The following is a 19,843-nucleotide window of genomic DNA, read 5'->3' on the forward strand; positions in this document are numbered from 1 at the left end:
TTGCAATTGATCGGAATGGCGAAGAAAATTATAGTTATAGAGATTCCTTTTTGCAACCTTTTTATCTGAGCCTGTAATCAAAATTAGAAAAATACGGTTTGCAGATTTATGTCAGTTACAGGCATACTACGTGCTGAAAATTTCACAACATTTTCGCAGCAATGAAATTGTTGCGAAAACAAGCGATAAGGCCCAATGTCGCGAAAAGCTGCAATTCTCGTCATTTTTAACCGTTTGTAGCCAATAGCAGCGTTAATCGATTTCGATGGAATGTTCAGTATGTAATATAACTGACAAATCTACAAAACGTATTTCTTAAATTTTCATTACAGGGAAATTAATCCGATTAGGAAACTAATTCATCCAACTTGACGAAAAACTGAAATCCTTTAATTTAATTTTAAAAAAGTTACTTTTTTTTTTGTTTTAAAGGGCACATGGATATCAGTACGAGAAACTGTACAACTACGTGTAGTATACATAAAATACTTTGTACATGTTTGACTATAACTTGCGTTGCTGATTTCTGACGTCTTATTTTCAACATATTACGGATAGACGATATTAGCAGCACTTACCCTACGTAGCTATGTATCTAGATATAGTCACAATGCAGAATTATGACGATGTAGAAAAGTATTACAAATCGTAGACAACTTTTTGTTACTTTTCGTTATCATTCATTCATTATCGCGCACAATTTGTTTGGAAATTTTATATCTACATATTCTGCCATTTGATTATTTCATATATGTAGTAAGTAGGTAGGTATATTTGTTTTTTTGTTTAATGAATTACGATCGGAGTGTTGATTATTACATTCTAATTTCCCAGAATAACGTTCCTTTAATTCTTTTACTGGCGCAAGAAAATTGCATCGAAGAGATAAAAATCGAAGTATAATTTGTTCACTGGTAATATTTATGTATTTATAAGGCACTTTGTATTTTATTATTTTGAAGCAGGAATACGAAACATACTCTACACGAATTAATCGACTTGGCAAATGTATGATACTATAAATATTTATTCTTTATTCGAAGGCACACTGCAAATTACTGTGTTACAAATATATTATAATTATTTTTCATACACAGTATTATTAACTATCGATTTATTGTAGAATTTTCGTCTAATAGATATATGTATGTATTCAGTCAAGTAATAAGCACAAATCATATTTTCGTATTAACAAATATTTCAACGGTGATAATTATCGTTGCGAATAAATAAATATTATGTTTGAAATTAATTTAAAGTAACTGAAATACATATTTTATATACACAATTTTTTTGCCCTTTCAGAAATTTATCCTCGATCGACACCACGTACGTAGGTACGATAAACATAAATAGAGTGATACTGGGCAAAATAATAGTTTCTTATTCGCTTTAAATATCTCTCACTGTCGGTTAATATTCAAAATGAAAATATTTATAACATCCTTTAAAACATTCGAGTATCTACTAGATGCGTAAGAATGTATAATCGTTTGAATCACGTACCGAATGTTTAGAAACTGAAGCCACTTACTCAAATTTCTTTCATATTCGTGAAAAAGATCGTAAACGTATCTATAAATTTGTAGGATAACGAGTAGTTAAGAAAGTTAAATATAAATGTCAGAGTTTGTGTACAAAAGGCTTTAACCGGCCAATCTTTTAAAGAGTATCGAGAAGGGAATCTAAGAGATCCAACTGATTCTCATCCCAACCCGCAGTAGCAATTAACAAACCAGTGAGATCATCTTCGCTTAAACTAACTTGGGTAGAATCGGGAATTTCCGAGAGACAGTCTGGAATCGGAGGAGATACGCTACTGGGCGGTGTCTCGTATAACGTCGACGGACAGTTGATCGATGGGGCGCCATTGCTTTGAATATTGTTCGTTACCATCGTCTTTGCAGCTGTTAGCTTCTTTGATCCACGAATTCGTTGAGACATGGTTGCGCGTCGCTTCGATTTTCTGCCTTCTTCCATTCTTTCCAAATCTAATTTCCAGAAACCACCTTTGCCTGGTTCATCCTTTGAACGTGGTAACTTGACAAAACATTTATTCAATGATAAATTGTGTCGAATTGAGTTCTGTTTGAAATAAAGGAAACCGCTGTTAGATAATATCTATTTAATTATGTTCACAAAACATGTCGCATATTTTCAACGTTGAAATTTATCTTATTTTTAACTATACCTGCCAAGCTGGATCAGCATATTTGTAAAACAAGAAGTTTTCTCGAATCCATGCATATATATTTGAAAGGGACACTTTGTTATTATTTGCACGCATCGCCAAGCAAATGATCGTCGCATACGAAAATGGCGGTTTTGCGTCAGGGTCAGTTCGATACTTCTCGGCGTTTGCAGCTAGATCTGAACAAATAAAATTATCTTACGTCGTTGATGCTTTGCAAGCATAATATTTTTACGTGCCGATTTTCTTTGCTTCTCGAATATTTTTATGTTTATATATGTAGATTTATTTACGTAGATCAAGTATGCGTATGTAAATACCTATACTCAACATTATACCTTGAATAGGTAGTTACTTACATGTACAAGAAAGTATTTGCTAGATTTGATAAACGAACGGTATTTTAAAAAAAAGTGAATAAATATATACTAGTTAGAAAATTATTTATTTTCCTATCTGTGTATCTATGTATGTACCTATGTAGCTATTATTTCTTTAGCCGTAGACATATATTGTATTAGCCATATTAAATTGTTAAAAAAGGACCATCTGCAAACCTAAATTCAACGAGTCAAAATTTGTGGTAACAACAGATTTCTACTTTTTATAAGTTTATGATAATACAGACACGACGAATGACAATGCGATAAAATCAATTTCACTTACCTAATTCGGCCTTAATTAGGGGTGAAAGTTTTTTTCTTGGCTGTCGCGTTAACGGAGGCGGAGATGGAGAACAGGGTGGTGTTGGCAAACTAGAAGCACTTGTAATGTCAAGCGATTGTAGCCACGAAAGACTTGTCAATTCTGCCTCAACGCCGTAATCGTCATTATGCATATTTTCTTTCATAATTGATACACCACGATTCGTTGGTTTCTTAGTATCGATCGATTCTCCCTTCATTTTCACCATTTTTCATCGCATATGTATCGAAGGCGTGCTCAGAGCCTGGATGAAAGTATCCATATCTATACATAACTTATTAAACAAATTATTATTTCAGTTTCTAGTTTTTTCATTTACCCTATTGTTATTATTTACAAATTTTCGGACATTAGCGATATAAAGTGAGAATTATATTTCTATACAGTTTTATATTACACTCGAGGTATACATAACTATTACGATTAGAATAACGATTAAGTTGGATCGAATATTATTAAAAAGATCTATATCTACGATAATTTGTTTAAAATAAATTTATAAAAATAAAATACTTTACATATAACTGATTATACTAATGATTCAATAATGTTATAACAGAATCGAAAAGACACAGACGTCGACACGTACCTACTTATTGGTAAAAGAACAAAACGAAAGCGAAAAGATCTTTTTTCCAAGATTGATTCTACGCATCGAAATTCGCTGATATTTGATATTAGGTACGACTGATATCGCAATATCCAGTAAAAACAATCGGACGGTAAATCAATACGAGAGTTTCACGAAGTGCGTTCAAGTAAAAGTTCAAGTAAAATTCTTATTTCAAAATTACAACACACCTCTAAACGTTCCCCGAGGTAATACATCGAGCGCAAATTAAGATCCTTCACGGTAAAACAAACATTTATGCGAACTTACAAAAAAACTCGAGAACATGAATCCGATTACGATTTATTACATCATATACGTACATTCTCACCAATGTATAGAACAAAACATGTAAACCGCATGATCGTTCGAATGAAACTAGTACCAAGGGGTAACGAAAGCCCTGATAATCCCCCACTTTGAATCTACTTGCTTGCCGTGCTGTAAACCATTGGCCGTGGTTGGTGTGCGTGACAGGTGTTGGCTCCCTTTTGCAGGTGGACCATATGTACTTACACGCTGTTCAAACCTGCGTGCAAACGCAAACCTTTCCCTTCTTTTAATTTCTTGGACAGTAAACGGGGGAACTCGAGCTCGCATTTTTGCCTCTATCCTTCCCGCTTTATTTTATACAAACTTTGGCAACGAAATAAAAAGTGAAAGTAATTTTCTTAGAAGGAAAGCTTCTTTCGGTCTACAACGGTTCCTAAATTCCACCAAATAAGCCATATCTGTCTTAAATAGGAATTTGTTTATAATTCGTTACGTCATGTATACGTTCTTCTGCAGAGTTGAAATAGGTAACCAACCTAATATGGAAAATATTTGATAGATAAGTACTACCTATATAGCAATAAAATCAAGACGTAGGTTTAATCATGGGGATTGTAATTCATCGCAGTAATATCGTTTTTTTAAATAATATCTCATCTCTACATAGTCATATACCTTAATTGATTTTAATTGTTTTTTAATTCATTTTAAGAAGAAAAGGAAACTTATTAACTTTGGAAACTTTTTATGTTATAATGTATAAACAATTTACCGTTTTATATAACACTTATATTTGGAATTTTTAAGTAGATACTTATACTTACACATGAGTAAATACACGTAGGTACGTATCATTCTTTATGCAGATATAGTTTAGTAGCTTTATCTTTTTAATAAAGTCCGATTATAACTTTCCGCTTATGTTAAAAATCTGGAAATACTATTCGAAAAATAAAGCTTATACTTAGATACTTGCGTATCTTAGAGAAGAGATTGATTTTTATTGTAATTTCCTCGGCAGAACCTTTTTGGGATACGTTTCATAACATCAATAGCGGTGAGTAATAAAGGATACTTTATATCAGATCGTTAAATAATAAATATGTATACAATATTTCACACGCTATATAAGTATGTACACTGTAACTACATACATAGGTACCTATTGCTTATTTACGTTACTACGTTACCTTTCTTAAAGTTATTTACATTTTTAAAGACTTTACGACCGTAATCCGCAATTCTAATTCGATGCAAAGTGTTAGGGCTTTGAAGCTTATTATAATAGATACCAAAATCTTCAACTATTCGATTGCTGTTACAAATATCGATTTAAAAAACATAGGAGGAAAACTCAACATAAATAAACGTATTTATGTGATATTTTATTTGAAATATTATTATACAGGCTTCGGCTAAAAAGCACGTACAAGCGGATACGAGGCGACTGCTTATGAAAAAGTAAGAAGAAAAAAAGAATCAAATTTTTTCGTACGTTTCGTTTTCGAGAAAATTGAAAATTTATTTTGATTTGTTTTTATTTCTTATTAATTTGTTATTGTTAAGTGTAAGTTATTGATTTATTTTTTTCGTGTTTTGAAAATTTATCAAGTATGCTTGAACATGACTAATTACATACATACAAAAATAAGTCAAAAACGTTCGTTCGAGGCTTCATTTGCAGGGAAATAAAGTCTGAACATATTTAACTAGGAATTGGCGTATGATAAATATTCAAATTCATTTTTCTCGTAAACAAAGCGTCTTGTGGACTAATTTCGTTCCGCATTTTCAATTTGTTTTTACACGTAGAATAACGTTCTGTCGATTATTTATTCCTGCCCAGTCCGGAATTAACCACGTTCGAGCATATTTTAAATTATAAATTTTCAAAATCGATTTCCTTGAAAACGGAGCGTCGTATGAAGAAATTTGATTCTTTTTTTCTTCTCACCTTTTCATAAGAAATTACTTCGTGCCTGCTTCTAAACGTTATTCGTACTCTATATAGTTATTACGATTGTATTGCAAATACCTCTAACACGAATCGTCATCGCAAGCAGAACTTATAATTTATGTAACGTCATATCTGCCGTTTCTATTCCAAAAAGTTGAATACGTATTCGAATGCGTTAATCAAATAGGTATACCTATATATAATTTTTGTATTAAAAAAAAATTGTTTTACTGGGGTTAGATAAATGTAAAATACAAATCAACGATGCAAAGTTTGTTTGTAATATCTTTAAAAGAAATATTAATTGGAAATATACTACAATTCCCTATGTGGATGATGCATTCTGGCAGATATAAAACAATATAAATAGGTATGTATGTACTATTCGTGTTAAGAGAAAAAAATAGATTGATTTGAAGGTTACAGTCTGTACTATCGATAATGATGATCGAAGTGTACATATATGGGTAGTAATGTTCAGAAAGTACGTAAATGAAAATCAGATGGTCATATGCTTCATTGTCAGTAGGGGTGGTCGCATAGCTTGAACGTCTGGTACAGGTACTTTCATTGATCGAATCAGGAAGGCAGTGACCGTCACTTGCGATATCCCAACGTGAAAGAGAGGGGAGAGAACCGTAGCTATTCGACGACGTTAAGAATGGCGTGTTAAATTTCAGAAGCCTGCTTATTATTGGTCGATGTCCGTTAGGATCGTTAGGACAAAATTTTCCTGACAAATTTACACAAGATCCGAACTCAATTTCACCCTACACGCAGGTTCATGGTGTGGGCGTTATCCAATGGTTGACCAACCCTCTCTATTCGTGGAATCATGAAATAGTCTTAAATATTGTCAAATAAATTATATGTATATTCGTTCGATTTTAATTCAAATATTACTTCATATTTACTCGCATCGCACATTCTTATCTATTGTAATTTCTAACTAAACTTGTAATTTACGCCGATACACGTATATTAAGAACAAAGGCAAGTAATTCGAATCGCTTCGATAACTTTCTAATAACTTCGGCGAAATGCGGTCCAAATGAACGCATTTAACGAACGCCACGTGGTACGCTATTTATTAGCGTACTTTTTCCGTCTTCTTCTATCGCTTGTGTTTTTCGAAATGTTCGTACGATGAAGCGGTATTAAACGAGTTTTGGAAAGATTCTATCGCCTAACTTATCAAAATTAATTCACAACGGGCACGTATCAAACTGTTTCTTTGCCGAGTTGGGGTTGCTTGTCGAGATCCTATCAAGCGATCACCTACCTCGCGTCTCTAAATTTAACTCTTTTAGATTTCTTCTTGTGGTTCCATGATTTTTATGAAATTTAATCTACTACTTCTAAGGATGTGCATCGATAAATCTAACGATCAACGTTCATAAAACAACACAGCCGTGTATTTTTAACAATATTTGACATTAAATATTCGATTAAAAGACATACCGTCGTTCAAAGCTTTTCAATGTTTAAACTTTTAAGATTTCAATGATATCTATACATGAGTCTATAAAATCACAAGCGTAATAAAAAATAAAAGATATTGACAGAACGATAAATATTTTATTTGTGTCTGCTGTTATTCCATGAGTTTGCCAAACAATTTTCACAGTAAGAGGAAATCTGATTTTCACTTAAGAGAATTGAAGGTAATCGTGAGATTTCGAAAGATACGAACGATAAGAAAAAGTCAAATCATGCATCGTCTTTGAGTCAAACATTCGTCCGAATCAATTTTCCTTAAGATTATTATTATTGCCACTTACGCAGCTTTCTACCAAAGTGTACCTACGTTATATATAGTTCCAGTTACGTTGCTCGCTCTGTATAATTAAAGTATTTTATAACGCGATTTCATTCTAAGCAAATTTGGATCTAGAGAAATAGATCTACCTCTATTATTAAATTATAAATTGGACAGAAATATCGACAAAAAATTATTCTGTAGCCAAGATGTGTAGTTTTGTAGCCAATACCTGTCTAATGGAATTGATAAATTTCCTTATGAAAAGATATTGTACATGTCTATTACATTGGATAGATAACCATTGTAATCTTCTCTAATATGGAAAATATGGTCATGTATCTCTGGTAAGTATATATAAATCCAATTTTGTACTTGCAATTAAAAAAATTAGAAAAAGATAGTTTCAATACATTTCAGCAAAATTCCATGCTGTCTACGCAGTCCAAATGGAAGTATCTACATACACGATCAATAATCTCCTGGGAACATCCGTTCCCTTGCTGGCCTATCCAGCTGGCCACCCCTGCAATAATGGTAGCACCAGCAGCACCAACAGTACCAGCACCAACAGTAGTAGCACCTGCTATCCTCCCCGTACCGCGTCAGGTTGTGACTCATGACCACTTTACGTTTTACCACCATCTATCATTACCAATTGTCGCTGAAATACTTTCGTAATTCTTTCCTCTAGTAATTTTATTTCACCGCTTGCAAACAATTGCGTGATTACAAATTTGTCATTATTATTTTATTTCCTTTTTTATTCTATCCTCGTCGTGTACGATCGTTTACACCTTGCTCCTCCCTTCTTTCGATAATTCTTAGTTAAATATTACTTATTACATAATAATTATTACTTATATTACAAATATTATTACAAATATTACGTATTACATAATAATATTATTATATTACATAATACGTTATAAAGCTAAATTTCGTTTTCAGTTTTACAACAAAACTTCGAAAATTTGTAATTCTCATGTTAATAAATTCCTTTAGATTATAAATACGCGCCTAATTAGGTGTTTAATTGCAAGAACATAGAATATGAAATTTATAATAACGAAACTTTTTAAAAAAGATTATTGGTACGATTAGTACGATGCTCTACAATTTTCTCAGAGAAATGTTAAAATCTTTTCTTTTCTACTTAGCTACTTACATACCTGTATTAAAATAAATTAAATGAAATAAAAAAAAAAATATTAAAAGTTTCAAGAGGGTGTATATGTAAGTACTAATATTGAGAACCTATTATACACGACTTATTTCTTAGTTAGAAAAGAGTATTTCCTTGAAAAGCGTTGATCGACTAGAGATCGATAGATTGTAACATATCCCCTTAGGAAATGTTTATAGGTCACCACATGAAAGATGATGTGGACGTATTTCAATGGTTAACTTAAAAGACCAGATACTACCTCGCAACATTACAAATATAGACGCGAATGGGAGTATAGATTTTAGGAGAATGATGGTGCTTTTATAAAATATTCAAAGAAATTGATTCCAACTACCACAGCAGCGATAGTAAAGGCAGCTAGAGTAATTGTTATATCAACGATATAGATTTAGCGAAGTTTTTAATTATAAAACGAATAACTATATTCCTTTCAAAATTCTTAAACATTCTTAAACAAAATATATATTGCAAAAGATATATAACTTGGAAATAGAGATTTTCTATCGTATACCTACTATAATTAATTTTAGATAACTTCCTATTTAAATAACAAGTTTCTATTTCGAAACATTACAAGCTACAATACATAAAGCATGATCAGGTATAATATTATTTTAGGTACCCCAAATAATATTCGGATTTATGTTTTATTTCGGTATTTTTCCGAGTAAAATATGTTTTTACCCGATAATATTATGCAAATACGATCGTAATCATAAATTCTAATAAACTTAATACTTACCGATATAAATAATTATTCGCGTCAATCCGTGCAGAAAAGGTCTCGCTCATGATTAAAATTATCAATTGTCTATAGTTAATGGTATATTTAATTAATAAACATTTGTTATAAGTACGCAATCGGTACAAAAGACTTAGGTAGAAATTTGAATTAAAAAATGTGTTACCTTTGAAGCTGCCATTATGTACACTTACACTAGCACCCACTAGCATCATACTATCGCCATCTTCTTATTACGGTAAACGGTACCAGTGTACCACCATACAGGTGCATTTAAATATATACTTTATACTTATATATATTATAGATACACACTCGTAAAGATTATTGATTGTAGTTAAAATTTACTGTTAAAGATATTATGCGTACCTATGTATATGCATATATGTATATAATAGATACATAATACGTATATTATAAATATACGAAGATAATTCTATTACAATAATGCGAATAATTCGATTTAAAAAGAACAAAAAGCCATTTTCTTGAAAAAAAAAAAAATTATCTAATTGCAATTAATAATATCTTATAACTTAAATTAAAAAATTATAACATCAACTTCTGATGACACCATAGCATAACATTCTCGGTAGCTACTCTTGTCTAGCTATTTATATTTGTAGTTAAGTAATCTAAAAATTTGTATGAAATTTATGTGCACAGAGAAACTCATTTACAATTTGAATTATTTTATCTAAATTTGAATTTGTACCATAAATAAAATTTTATATATTCCTGTGTATGTTTGTGAATGAGTAACTGAGTAAAACTATGCTGATGTGCAGCGTCTTAGTGAAAAATTAAAAAATACAATTTTCTATGATATTTAAAACAAAAAATAAAATAAAATGGAATTTCAAATTTTTGGAATACGTATTTTTCACGAAAGACTTTTTATTAAATTTATGAAGGTGAATCAATTTAAAAAATTAAATTCTTGTATACATTGTACGTATGTGTAACTAATGGACGCGTGGATAATATAGATTAAATACTTATTATATTTATTTACTTATGTATATCTGTGTATTATGTGTTTTTTTATTTACTCGTATGTACACATATTTAATTAATAGAAGAACTATGTTATAAAAATCAAGACATTTTTTGGTATATTTAAAAATTTAATAATGTAATTTTAAAAATAAGAAATCTATTTTTTCCAATATTATTCAACAGATTAAAAGCAAAAGACTTATAATTTTCTTACAACTTTACTTACACAATCCCTTTTTATAACATTAAATCAAAGAAAATAAAATTATTTTTCATACTTACTTAATAAGTACATTCTAATGTATATTGATAGAAAAAAGGAATAAAAAAAGTTAAATATGGTTCATATTACAACATTATGTGTGAATAGAAGTCTTTCTTATTATCCTGTGATTAAAAGATACATCAAAACAATATACTAAACTCTTAACACTTTCTTTTTTACTTATTCCAACAAGAATAATTATGTATATTCCTTTGTCTTCTTCCTGTATTGATTTGAATGAATTGACCAAAGAGTTATTATATCATGAAGTTACAAAAAGTTAAAACATAGCGTTTACTTTAACATATTATGTATAATATCATTACACATCGTTGAAGTATTTAATTATTGAAAAAATTTAACTTCATCATCGTTACAAGTCATCGTTTAAATAATTGCAATTGATAAAAAGATGTTTTTTTTATAATTTTATAAGTGTGTTTCATTGAAATCATATCATAGTTTCAATGAGAAAGCTGATTTAGAATTTGTCTTCTATACACTATTTAGTAAATGTCAACTTGTTATTAGAACACTTCTAATCACTATGTATATAAGAACTTCGTGACACAATAATATGATTCTACACAAAATGATTTATTATTGACAATGATCGACGTTGATTAATTTTACTACCTACACTAAATCGGAGTGCAAATAACCTACTCATTTACAATAATCAAATTTAAGATTTGAAAACTTATAGAAATTAAGGTACAAATATTATCTTATACTTCCGACTTAATGCCGATTAGTGGTAAAAGGTGTCAATCCCCTGAGAACCATGTTATCAAGAACACCACTTATATAAGCTGAAACGTCGACAGTATCTTCTTCTGCTTTTCTAATGAAAGGATGTTCTAGTAATTTGTTGTATTTCGGCCGCTGTGTCTCTTCCTTAATTAAACTGAAATAGTACCATAGAAAAAAAAATCATTATTCAATAATGCAAAAACAAAATTTCTGCAATGCCTAATAGTGCAAAAACAATGTACCATGTATTCACAAAATTCACAAAATCCATAGTAAAATGATTTCCATTTTCATTAGGAGATAAGCGTGGTGGATCACCCTGAACTACTTGATAAAGTTGTTCAAAAACTGAATTCCATTTTGGATATGGAAAATAACCAGTCGCAATTTCCATTAATGTAATACCTAATGACCACACATCACTTCTAACATCGTAACCCTTTGCACGTTGAGGATCTATCCTCTCTGGCTAAAAAATTATAATAAATTCAAATACTTCTAATTATTTACAAATCTTGTAAAATACTTCTTATTTATTATTATACATACAGCCATATATGGTCTACATCCAGCATCTCGAGTTCGTGCAATAGAATCTACCAACTGTCCTGATATACCAAAATCGCAAAGTTTGATATTACCATGTCGATCTAACAGAATATTACTAGGTTTTACATCTCTATGAATTATTCTTAGTTTTTCCTTGAGGTAATTCAACGCCTTTACTGTGGCAACAGTAATTTTTCCTAAAATACGTTCTGGTATTCTTTCCTTTAATACCTCATGAATAAACTTATAAAATATATCTAATGAAGTGTCCATGAGTTCCATACAAATCCAACAGTCACCCTAGTCAAGACATGATATTTATTGTTAGTTATGAAAAGTTAATATTAAAAAACCTATCACAAGCTTACCTCTTTGAATAGAGCTCCATAAAATTGCACAATGCATGGACATTCATTAGACTTCATTACAACCTCTAAATCCATTAATAATTGTTTTTGCTCCCTTTCATCCACTGTGGAACGAATTCTCTATAATTGAACATAACATCATGTACTCTGTAAGCTGTTTTTAGTAATAAAATTATTTTAATACTAAGATTAAATTATATATACCTTCACAGCCATAACAGTATCACTTATCCTATGGATCATTTTATTTACAGTACCAAATCCTCCTCGTCCTATTTCTCCCAGATCTTGAAGATCTTCACTTGTAAAATCATATACTACGTTTGGTGACAGCTGTAATTTTCCAGTACTTTGCATTGATTGACACATTCGTAATTTATCCCTACAATATAATTTATTAACATGCATTTTAACAACATTAAATACTTGTATATTTAATAAATATACATACCTTGCTTTATCAGGCAGTTCTTGTGGAACTACGGTACAAGGTCTCACTGGTAGTTTAGGCAAAGATAAAGGTAAATTTGGACGAGAAGATCTATGATAATTAAACAAAAAAATAGCTATATTAAAGGAAATAATTAAAAACTGCAATTTATTAAATATTATCATATCATTTATTGCATAACTTACATTGGTAAACAAGCTGCACTTCCAGTTGAATTAGAAATAGAAGAGTTTGTTGAATTATTAAGTGATATATTACTTCCTTGTGTTTGAAAATTAAGTTTGAATTGTCTTCTTTTTTCTGTTATAAAATGAACATAGATGTTGTTACATTACAATGAAATGTATATGTGTTCATATAAATATGAGTGCATATATGGTGCACATACACATGTACGTGCATTTGCAAGTGTGTTCAATATTATATTATAATATTACAACATATATAAATACAGGTATACATGCTTTACCTGACATTTCATTTTGAACATCATTAATAGATCCAAAATCCAAATGTTGAAAATTAAATGGTCTGCTAGAACCTAAATATTAATAATATCAAACATGAATAATTTAATATATATTTGTATGTGTATGTATACTCGTAATAAAATTGTTATTTTCCATGATGCAGTTAACGTTTAGGTTATGTAAATAAAATCTTTTGTATACTTATCACTAACTTTCTAACATTACAACTTACTTTGATTCGTTGGAGTTGAAAAATTCCCCCGATTCTCCGTCATTATTTAATATTTTTATTAGCTGACTACCAAAAGAATAATTTCTTATTAAAGGCTCTCCTTTTAGGAGACCTTCCCGCAAGATTTTAACAATCTAGCATATATATTCCGCAGCGAGTGCACCATTTGTGCAATTTCGTTCTTTTGCGAACAGTGTATACAAAATCCTACTTTTTCTTTTTCAGAAATACTTAATTTCAATTGCAATTTGACTTTCTCTCTATCACAGAAGTATACTTTGCCATAAGCTTATCACAATCACTTATTTGATGATCGAAACAACGGTGGCATACGTACCATAGAATGTAATATGTGGGAGTAAGTGAAAAAGTAAAATGATGATAAGTTTATATCAATCCATACCCTATCAGAACTTCAATAATTTGGTAAAAAATTCATGTATCGAATTGCTTCTACTCGTTCATTTATTTTCGTTTTATATACATGTTTTTGGAAGTCTGGAGACTCTATGAAGGAATTCATGAACTATTATAGTTCTATGTCTCAATCATTGTAGGCGCTAGTAGCAACTTTATCTAGAAAATTACTTCTTTCTAAAATGATATCTTATGGATTAAAAATATTTGCAAATTCTCTGATATTACCACATTTGTTTCGTTACCTTTTCTCTTAGTTTGAGACTGTTATTAAAATGATAAAAACTAAAATGATAAGTAGAATTTAAAGGTTCAATTTATTGCTGTATGTTACTACATTCATTTTTAATTTTATCTACAGCACGCTGTTATAATTAAATTCTTTTCTAAAATACCCAGCTTGTTATACAACACAACCCATCATCAATATATCGTTAAGCTACTATCGTAGAATATCGTAAGCATTCAAATAATAAGTATATTTCTATTCAACTTTACAATAATTTATTGTAGATAAACGTAAAAATTTAATAACTTTTTTTATATAGGTAAATTAGCAATATTAACGTATGATATTAAGAAAAAAGATGGCTAAACTTTACTTTAGGGATACAAAAATCATTGGCTTCTTTATTTGCAATGTTATAGTTTTCAATGTATGCAATTCGAAAATGCAAGTTTTAAGATACTAAAGTTCTAAGATAAGAATACAGAGAGGAAATTCACTCTGGTAAAATTGAGCATTTTTAGGGTATTTTAATATTACTTAACGTCATATTAACTGCTACTCATGATCTGTCCAATGAATAGAGTCTGTAGAGCCACTGACTACAAGCGGGTGGTGATCATTTTGGCGGGATAAATCAGTCAAATGTGTATAACTGTATGTATTTTGCATATGTTTGGTTTCTCGGCTTGGTATGATTTATCCTGGCTGGTTGCAGAGCAGTATGTACATAAAACAGTCAAGCAAAACATGGAATTTGTATGTAACTGAATTTAAGTTTAATTTGGAGTAATATTTATTTTCTGTTACGTTACATTAATACAAACTAATTTTTTGCAAATTTAACTACAGCTACTGATGGTACATGTACACAAAAAATAGAATCGAATTACCGGCCAACTAAGAATCGGATGTGGCGGAGGAGTCGCTTCTATGACGATGAATTTGTCCATCGCCTATGTGAAATTTTGTGGTAACGCCGTCATAACATTGATTTGATGACATTGCTAGTTAAAACGATCCGAAAACCTACAGTTCACGGTCATATATACAGATCTGGGAACTCTGTTGGGGGAGATAAGACTTTTAATGTCGGGAATTGTGCTTTACAAATCGGTTAGCATAGAAGACCGATCAAGATGTTAGGATTTTGTATGTAACGCCATCCTTCAGTAAAAGTATTGAAGATAAAGAATATAGATTAAACTACTGAACTTACTCAATGACTGAACTACTCATAATCTTTCATTATTTAAAGTACATAATATACAGTATTTCATGTGATACAAAAAGATATTAAATATGTATAATTATTTTCAACAAAAAAGGTTAAGAAACTTACTTAAAATTTTCAAATTAAATATGTACACATATATTTGAACACACACACACGCGCGCGCGCGCGCACACACACGCATATAGCTTAAAATTTGCATTTTCAGATTCTACGCGTCAAAAACTATGAGATTATAAATAAAAAAGCCAATAATTTTTTAATACCTAAAGTAAAGTTTAACCTGACATTATTAATAATAAAAATTATTGAATTGAGAAAATGTCACTATATAATGAAATTACATTTCCCAAATATTTGTGTGAATATAACTATATAGTATACGTAACATATCGTCCTCATCATTGACACATACATTCACGTTTAATCTTTGCTGAGCGCTGCACGGGATGCTATGTAGAAGTATCAAAACAAATATATAAAGATGCTCTGTGGAAGTACATTTAATTCATTAATACTATTTAGTTTAAGGTAATACTTAAGGTATAATATGACAAATTTCAATACTGTATACATACCGTTATATATTAATTCGTGTTATTTTATTTTGTAACGAATAGAAATTGATCACATAACCTTCATCGATAATACTTAATTTTAACAGTTTTATTAAAACTTCACATATTATCATCATATGTAACTATTGTTACATGATGTTAAACTTTTAAAGTTTTGCAGTAAATACTTACAGTAAATAAAATTCTTTTACAGGCGCAATTTAGAAAATGGTGTCCAATTTTATAGTGTGTTTCCTCCAACTTATATAAAACCAATTTATAAGAAAGATGAGCAAGAAATAATATTTAATGAAACAGTAGATAAAAAATTGACTCATATACCAATAAAACCAGCTTATACTTCTGAGACATGTTCTGAATTTCATGATAATCTGGTTAGGTAAATAATTAAATTTTTAATTTAAATAAAAAATGTTTTTCTAAGTTTAAATAATTGATTGCCTATATTTTATATGTATTATCTATATTCTATACACATCAGAAAATTCACAAATTATATTATGAGACAAGGTAAAAAACAGTTGGCCAGAAGATTATTAGATGAAACTTTTGAAAATATTAAGATAATAAAATTGGATGAATATTATAATAGCCCACCTGAACATAGAGAAAATATCATATTGGATCCAAAAATAATTTTGTATCAAGCTGTAGAAAATTGTACACCTATTTTAGAGCTACGGAAAATATATAGAGGTGGAATATCTTATCAGGTACACATACAAATGTAATTTTTATTAAATAAATAATTTATTAAATAGGTATTTGAAATTTGTAATATAAGAAATTAATATATATAGGTTCCTGTACCGATGAATGAAAATAGAGCTCGATTTTTATCTATGAATTGGCTAATTAAATGTGCACAAGACAAGGGGAATGCCGAAAAATTTCCTAATGTATTGGCAAAAGAGATCATTGATGCTGCGAACAATAAAGTATATTTATAGTAATTTTTTAATTTGTTATGTGTGTTAAATAGTATATAATATGACAAAAAATTATTTTTCTTATAAAAACGAATTCCTCTTTTTGAATGTGAAATTATGTTTAATTAACTTTTTTTTATAATTGTATTTAATTAAAATATATATTTTGCAGGGACGAGTTATTAAAAAGAAACATGATTTACATAAGCAATGTGAAGCAAATCGAGCTTATGCACATTATAGGTGGTTGTAGAAAAAAGCATAAAAGTAAATTTGCTTTTTATTTGCAGTAATAATATTTATTTAATCAAGGGAATAAATATTGTTAAAGATTATCCAAAAATATTGGAAAAACTAGCTTCTTCTGTGATTTTTCCATATTTTATATACACTTTCAATTTTTGTTTACAAGACTTTGTGCTTAAGATTTTATATAGCGAATTAGAAGTATTCCTCATATTTTCTGTGAAAGGAATAATATCATCGACAGTTGTCTTTAAATCTATTCTTTTACCCCAATAATTTATATATGATATTATAACATCTTGATTTTCTAAGTCATCTTTATCTTTCATATATATTGTTCCAACTAAATTATTACATGTAAAACCAATAGTATGTAACATAAGGACTAACAAACAATCTAAAATACACATTGAGTTGTATTAATAAAGGTTTAAATTCAACATAAAAATATTAGATGTTATCTCAACTTACTACAAGCTGTAAAACTTAAATTTTCCATGGATGACATGAAATCTAACATTTGTAAAGATACAGTCACCGGTATAAGTGCACCTACACCAATTGTGTAATTTCGCTTCAGTTTATTTAAAATATAAGGATATATGGCATAAGGAAACATATAAATTATTTTATAATCTGGAAATTTTTCTGATTTGATTGTTGTTGATGTAGTATACTTTTTATTTGATGCATGATTATATCGTCTAATTATATCATTAATGTTATTATAGAAGAGCAATCTTAGTTGCTTGGAAAAATGGACTGTAAGTAAATTCATAGGGAAGTATAAATTTTTGTTATGTACAACAATGAACTAATTCAATGAATCTGTATATAATGCACTGTTAATTCACTTAACATATATCTCTGGATAATCTATTTTCTCTTACATTAAACACATAAATGTAAGAAATTCTTCAAGCACTACAAATTTCTTGCGTTACGGCTGTGTGAACTGGTATAGTATAGGAGCTTGTGACTCCCTCTAGCGTGAATATTTTATTCTATAGCAGAGTAAATTTTAACGTGGCGAATTTAACTGTACAACAGTGTGACCGAGACAACGAACAAAAGTTTATTTAACAAATTTATCAATTAAATGTTAAAATTATTAATCAGTAATATCGGTGATCACTCTCAAATTTCGTATTTACCTTTCGTTACAATGGGAAAATAAGTTGCCAAAGCATAAATGATTCGTTTTGTAATATTGTAAGCTCCAATGAAAGTAATGTTCATTAGTATCAGTTAATAACATTTTGTTATTGGGTAGTAAATAATTCGTAGATTGTCATGTAAAATCCAAGCAGATAATAGGCTCCGCGACCAAGAAACTAGGATGATTAGAACCTTCACGCTCAGAGCCTAAATAAATTTTATGAGCTCAAATCTTTGTTTAAGTATTCAATCTATTACAATTCAGTTTTAAATATAAATTATTATCCAAGTTAATTTTCTTGTTGCGTATTTCTTTATTTAAACGTTGAGGTAATTTATCGGATTGTTTGAAGTTAAAACGCGAGCGAAATTCTCCAAAATCTTGAAAAGGCCATACAAAGCGATTTTAAGGAAATGATGAGTAGGTTGATACCTGTAGAGCGTAAACCGTTCTGCTTATTAGAGTGCACGAAATTGTAAAGATTTTTATACTTTAGATTCAGAGATGTCTAACTGTTGTTCGAGGCACGTCGTCTTTCCAACACATTTCAGTGATACTCTCTTGTTCATTTCTTTCAACATGTTAAATAAAATCCTGTAATGGACTGTAAGGTCGTAAGGCTGTTAGTGGCAAGGTGCTTCATTGGAGAATTGAGGATTCGTTGTGTAACGCCATTCTATAAAAATAATCCGGATTCGGTTGTCTCTGTTTTTTTCTCTCTTTTCTTAATGCGGTCGTATACTCGGACCGAATAGCATAGAGTTGGAAGGAAAAAGTGGCCCTACGATAATGGTAATAGAAATCAAATTTTGTTGATTATTATGATTACATTATTATTATTTTGTATCTAATTAATGTTTCATAAATGTTATATAATATAAATATTCTTGTCATTACTAAAAACCTCTGTAAACTCTAAAACTGTACTATAATTTTATCTTTTTAATAAAAATTTTAATAACATCGAAATGTTTCAATCATGAATGATATTTTGAACATGATATTATTTACATATATGTTAAAAATTAATTTTGTTGATACTTTCACGCATCCTCTAAATAGTCATAGCTCGGCGGCTATCAGCTTTGCAAACATTCACTAAAGGACCCAGTCAATACTAACAAGCAGGTCCTTGCTGAGCCACCAATTCAATCATAAATTATCGTAAGGTTAAATAGCGACGGGCTCTCTGCCATTATGTTGGCAGAAAGGTGCGCTGCCTCTAACATATTATATACATATAGATACAAATAAATAATAAAGCAATGAATCCAAAATTTGTTTAATAATAAAACTACATTAATTATTTTATAAATTTATGGTATTAGTAACATACATCACAATTACATTCCTTAATAAAATAATCTTCAGAAAAGAAACAACAATTATATTACCATTACACTTTCATAATCATAAGTTATAAGAAAAATAGCTAAAAATACTTAAACACACTACAATAGAATATAAGATAACAGATATTTTCTTATGTTATATGTTGTGTAAAATAATAAATTCTATATATAGATTCCACTATTTTATGT

The 19,843-nt window shown here is 29.6% G+C and overlaps 4 protein-coding genes across 17 annotated transcripts; 1 reads left to right on the forward strand and 3 right to left on the reverse strand.

The window, feature by feature from the left end:
• Positions 1–990: 990 nt before the first annotated feature.
• On the reverse strand, positions 991–10,626 carry LOC100651964 (forkhead box protein J1-A). 12 transcript variants are annotated; one of them, XM_048410001.1, is made up of 5 exons: positions 9,593–10,626; positions 9,427–9,495; positions 2,858–3,140; positions 2,192–2,370; positions 991–2,085 (listed from the first exon to the last, which is right to left on the reverse strand). In XM_048410001.1, the coding sequence occupies exons 3-5, from the start codon at positions 3,102–3,104 to the stop codon at positions 1,663–1,665; spliced, it is 849 nt and encodes a 282-aa protein (XP_048265958.1). In that variant the 5' UTR covers positions 3,105–3,140; positions 9,427–9,495; positions 9,593–10,626; the 3' UTR covers positions 991–1,662. The 12 variants fall into 12 exon arrangements, with proteins under 12 accessions (XP_048265958.1, XP_048265956.1, XP_048265955.1 ...); XM_048409999.1 differs by having other exon boundaries at positions 9,427–10,626; XM_048409998.1 differs by having other exon boundaries at positions 2,858–3,170; positions 9,427–10,626.
• Positions 10,627–11,266: 640 nt separating this feature from the next.
• LOC100652087 (dual specificity mitogen-activated protein kinase kinase 4) lies at positions 11,267–14,039 on the reverse strand. Of its 2 annotated transcripts, XM_003399398.4 has the most exons (10): positions 13,851–14,039; positions 13,514–13,773; positions 13,281–13,352; positions 12,997–13,111; positions 12,812–12,901; positions 12,565–12,742; positions 12,361–12,480; positions 11,993–12,292; positions 11,686–11,912; positions 11,267–11,597 (listed from the first exon to the last, which is right to left on the reverse strand). In XM_003399398.4, exons 2-10 carry the CDS (start codon positions 13,554–13,556, stop codon positions 11,432–11,434), a joined length of 1,311 nt encoding a protein of 436 aa, XP_003399446.2. In that variant the 5' UTR covers positions 13,557–13,773; positions 13,851–14,039; the 3' UTR covers positions 11,267–11,431. The 2 variants fall into 2 exon arrangements, with proteins under 2 accessions (XP_003399446.2, XP_012169571.2); XM_012314181.3 differs by having other exon boundaries at positions 13,514–14,039.
• Positions 14,040–14,768: 729 nt separating this feature from the next.
• On the forward strand, positions 14,769–17,591 carry LOC100652205 (28S ribosomal protein S7, mitochondrial). 2 transcript variants are annotated; one of them, XM_012314182.3, is made up of 6 exons: positions 14,769–14,915; positions 15,009–15,129; positions 16,162–16,347; positions 16,450–16,681; positions 16,769–16,906; positions 17,070–17,591. In XM_012314182.3, exons 2-6 carry the CDS (start codon positions 15,068–15,070, stop codon positions 17,148–17,150), a joined length of 699 nt encoding a protein of 232 aa, XP_012169572.2. In that variant the 5' UTR covers positions 14,769–14,915; positions 15,009–15,067; the 3' UTR covers positions 17,151–17,591. The 2 variants fall into 2 exon arrangements, with proteins under 2 accessions (XP_012169572.2, XP_003399447.2); XM_003399399.4 differs by lacking the exons at positions 14,769–14,915; positions 15,009–15,129 and adding an exon at positions 15,722–15,921.
• LOC100642259 (transmembrane protein 186) lies at positions 16,527–19,101 on the reverse strand. The gene is made up of 2 exons (XM_003399401.4): positions 17,615–19,101; positions 16,527–17,540 (listed from the first exon to the last, which is right to left on the reverse strand). The coding sequence occupies exons 1-2, from the start codon at positions 17,919–17,921 to the stop codon at positions 17,230–17,232; spliced, it is 618 nt and encodes a 205-aa protein (XP_003399449.1). The 5' UTR covers positions 17,922–19,101; the 3' UTR covers positions 16,527–17,229.
• Positions 19,102–19,843: the final 742 nt, after the last annotated feature.

The sequence above is a fragment of the Bombus terrestris genome, chromosome 11 (assembly GCF_910591885.1).
Source record: "Bombus terrestris chromosome 11, iyBomTerr1.2, whole genome shotgun sequence".
In the NCBI taxonomy this organism is placed as follows: Eukaryota; Metazoa; Arthropoda; class Insecta; order Hymenoptera; family Apidae; genus Bombus; species Bombus terrestris.

Coding starts and splice junctions, on each gene's coding strand:
- LOC100651964 (XM_048410001.1), bottom strand. CDS start 3,104: ATGGTGAAAATGAAGGGAGAATCGATCGATACTAAGAAACCAACGAAT. Junction 2,371..2,857: donor CCTAATTAAGGCCGAATTAG/GTAAGTGAAATT, acceptor TTATTTGTTCAG/ATCTAGCTGCAAACGCCGAG. Junction 2,086..2,191: donor ATGCTGATCCAGCTTGGCAG/GTATAGTTAAAA, acceptor TATTTCAAACAG/AACTCAATTCGACACAATTT.
- LOC100642259 (XM_003399401.4), bottom strand. CDS start 17,921: ATGAATTTACTTACAGTCCATTTTTCCAAGCAACTAAGATTGCTCTTC. Junction 17,541..17,614: donor TTTAAGTTTTACAGCTTGTA/GTAAGTTGAGAT, acceptor TGTGTATTTTAG/ATTGTTTGTTAGTCCTTATG.
- LOC100652205 (XM_012314182.3), top strand. CDS start 15,068: ATGTGGCGGAGGAGTCGCTTCTATGACGATGAATTTGTCCATCGCCTA. Junction 15,130..16,161: donor CGCCTATGTGAAATTTTGTG/GTAACGCCGTCA, acceptor ATTCTTTTACAG/GCGCAATTTAGAAAATGGTG. Junction 16,907..17,069: donor TTGATGCTGCGAACAATAAA/GTATATTTATAG, acceptor TATATTTTGCAG/GGACGAGTTATTAAAAAGAA.
- LOC100652087 (XM_003399398.4), bottom strand. CDS start 13,556: ATGACGGAGAATCGGGGGAATTTTTCAACTCCAACGAATCAAA. Junction 13,112..13,280: donor TGTTCAAAATGAAATGTCAG/GTAAAGCATGTA, acceptor ATTTTATAACAG/AAAAAAGAAGACAATTCAAA. Junction 12,481..12,564: donor ATACTGTTATGGCTGTGAAG/GTATATATAATT, acceptor GTTCAATTATAG/AGAATTCGTTCCACAGTGGA.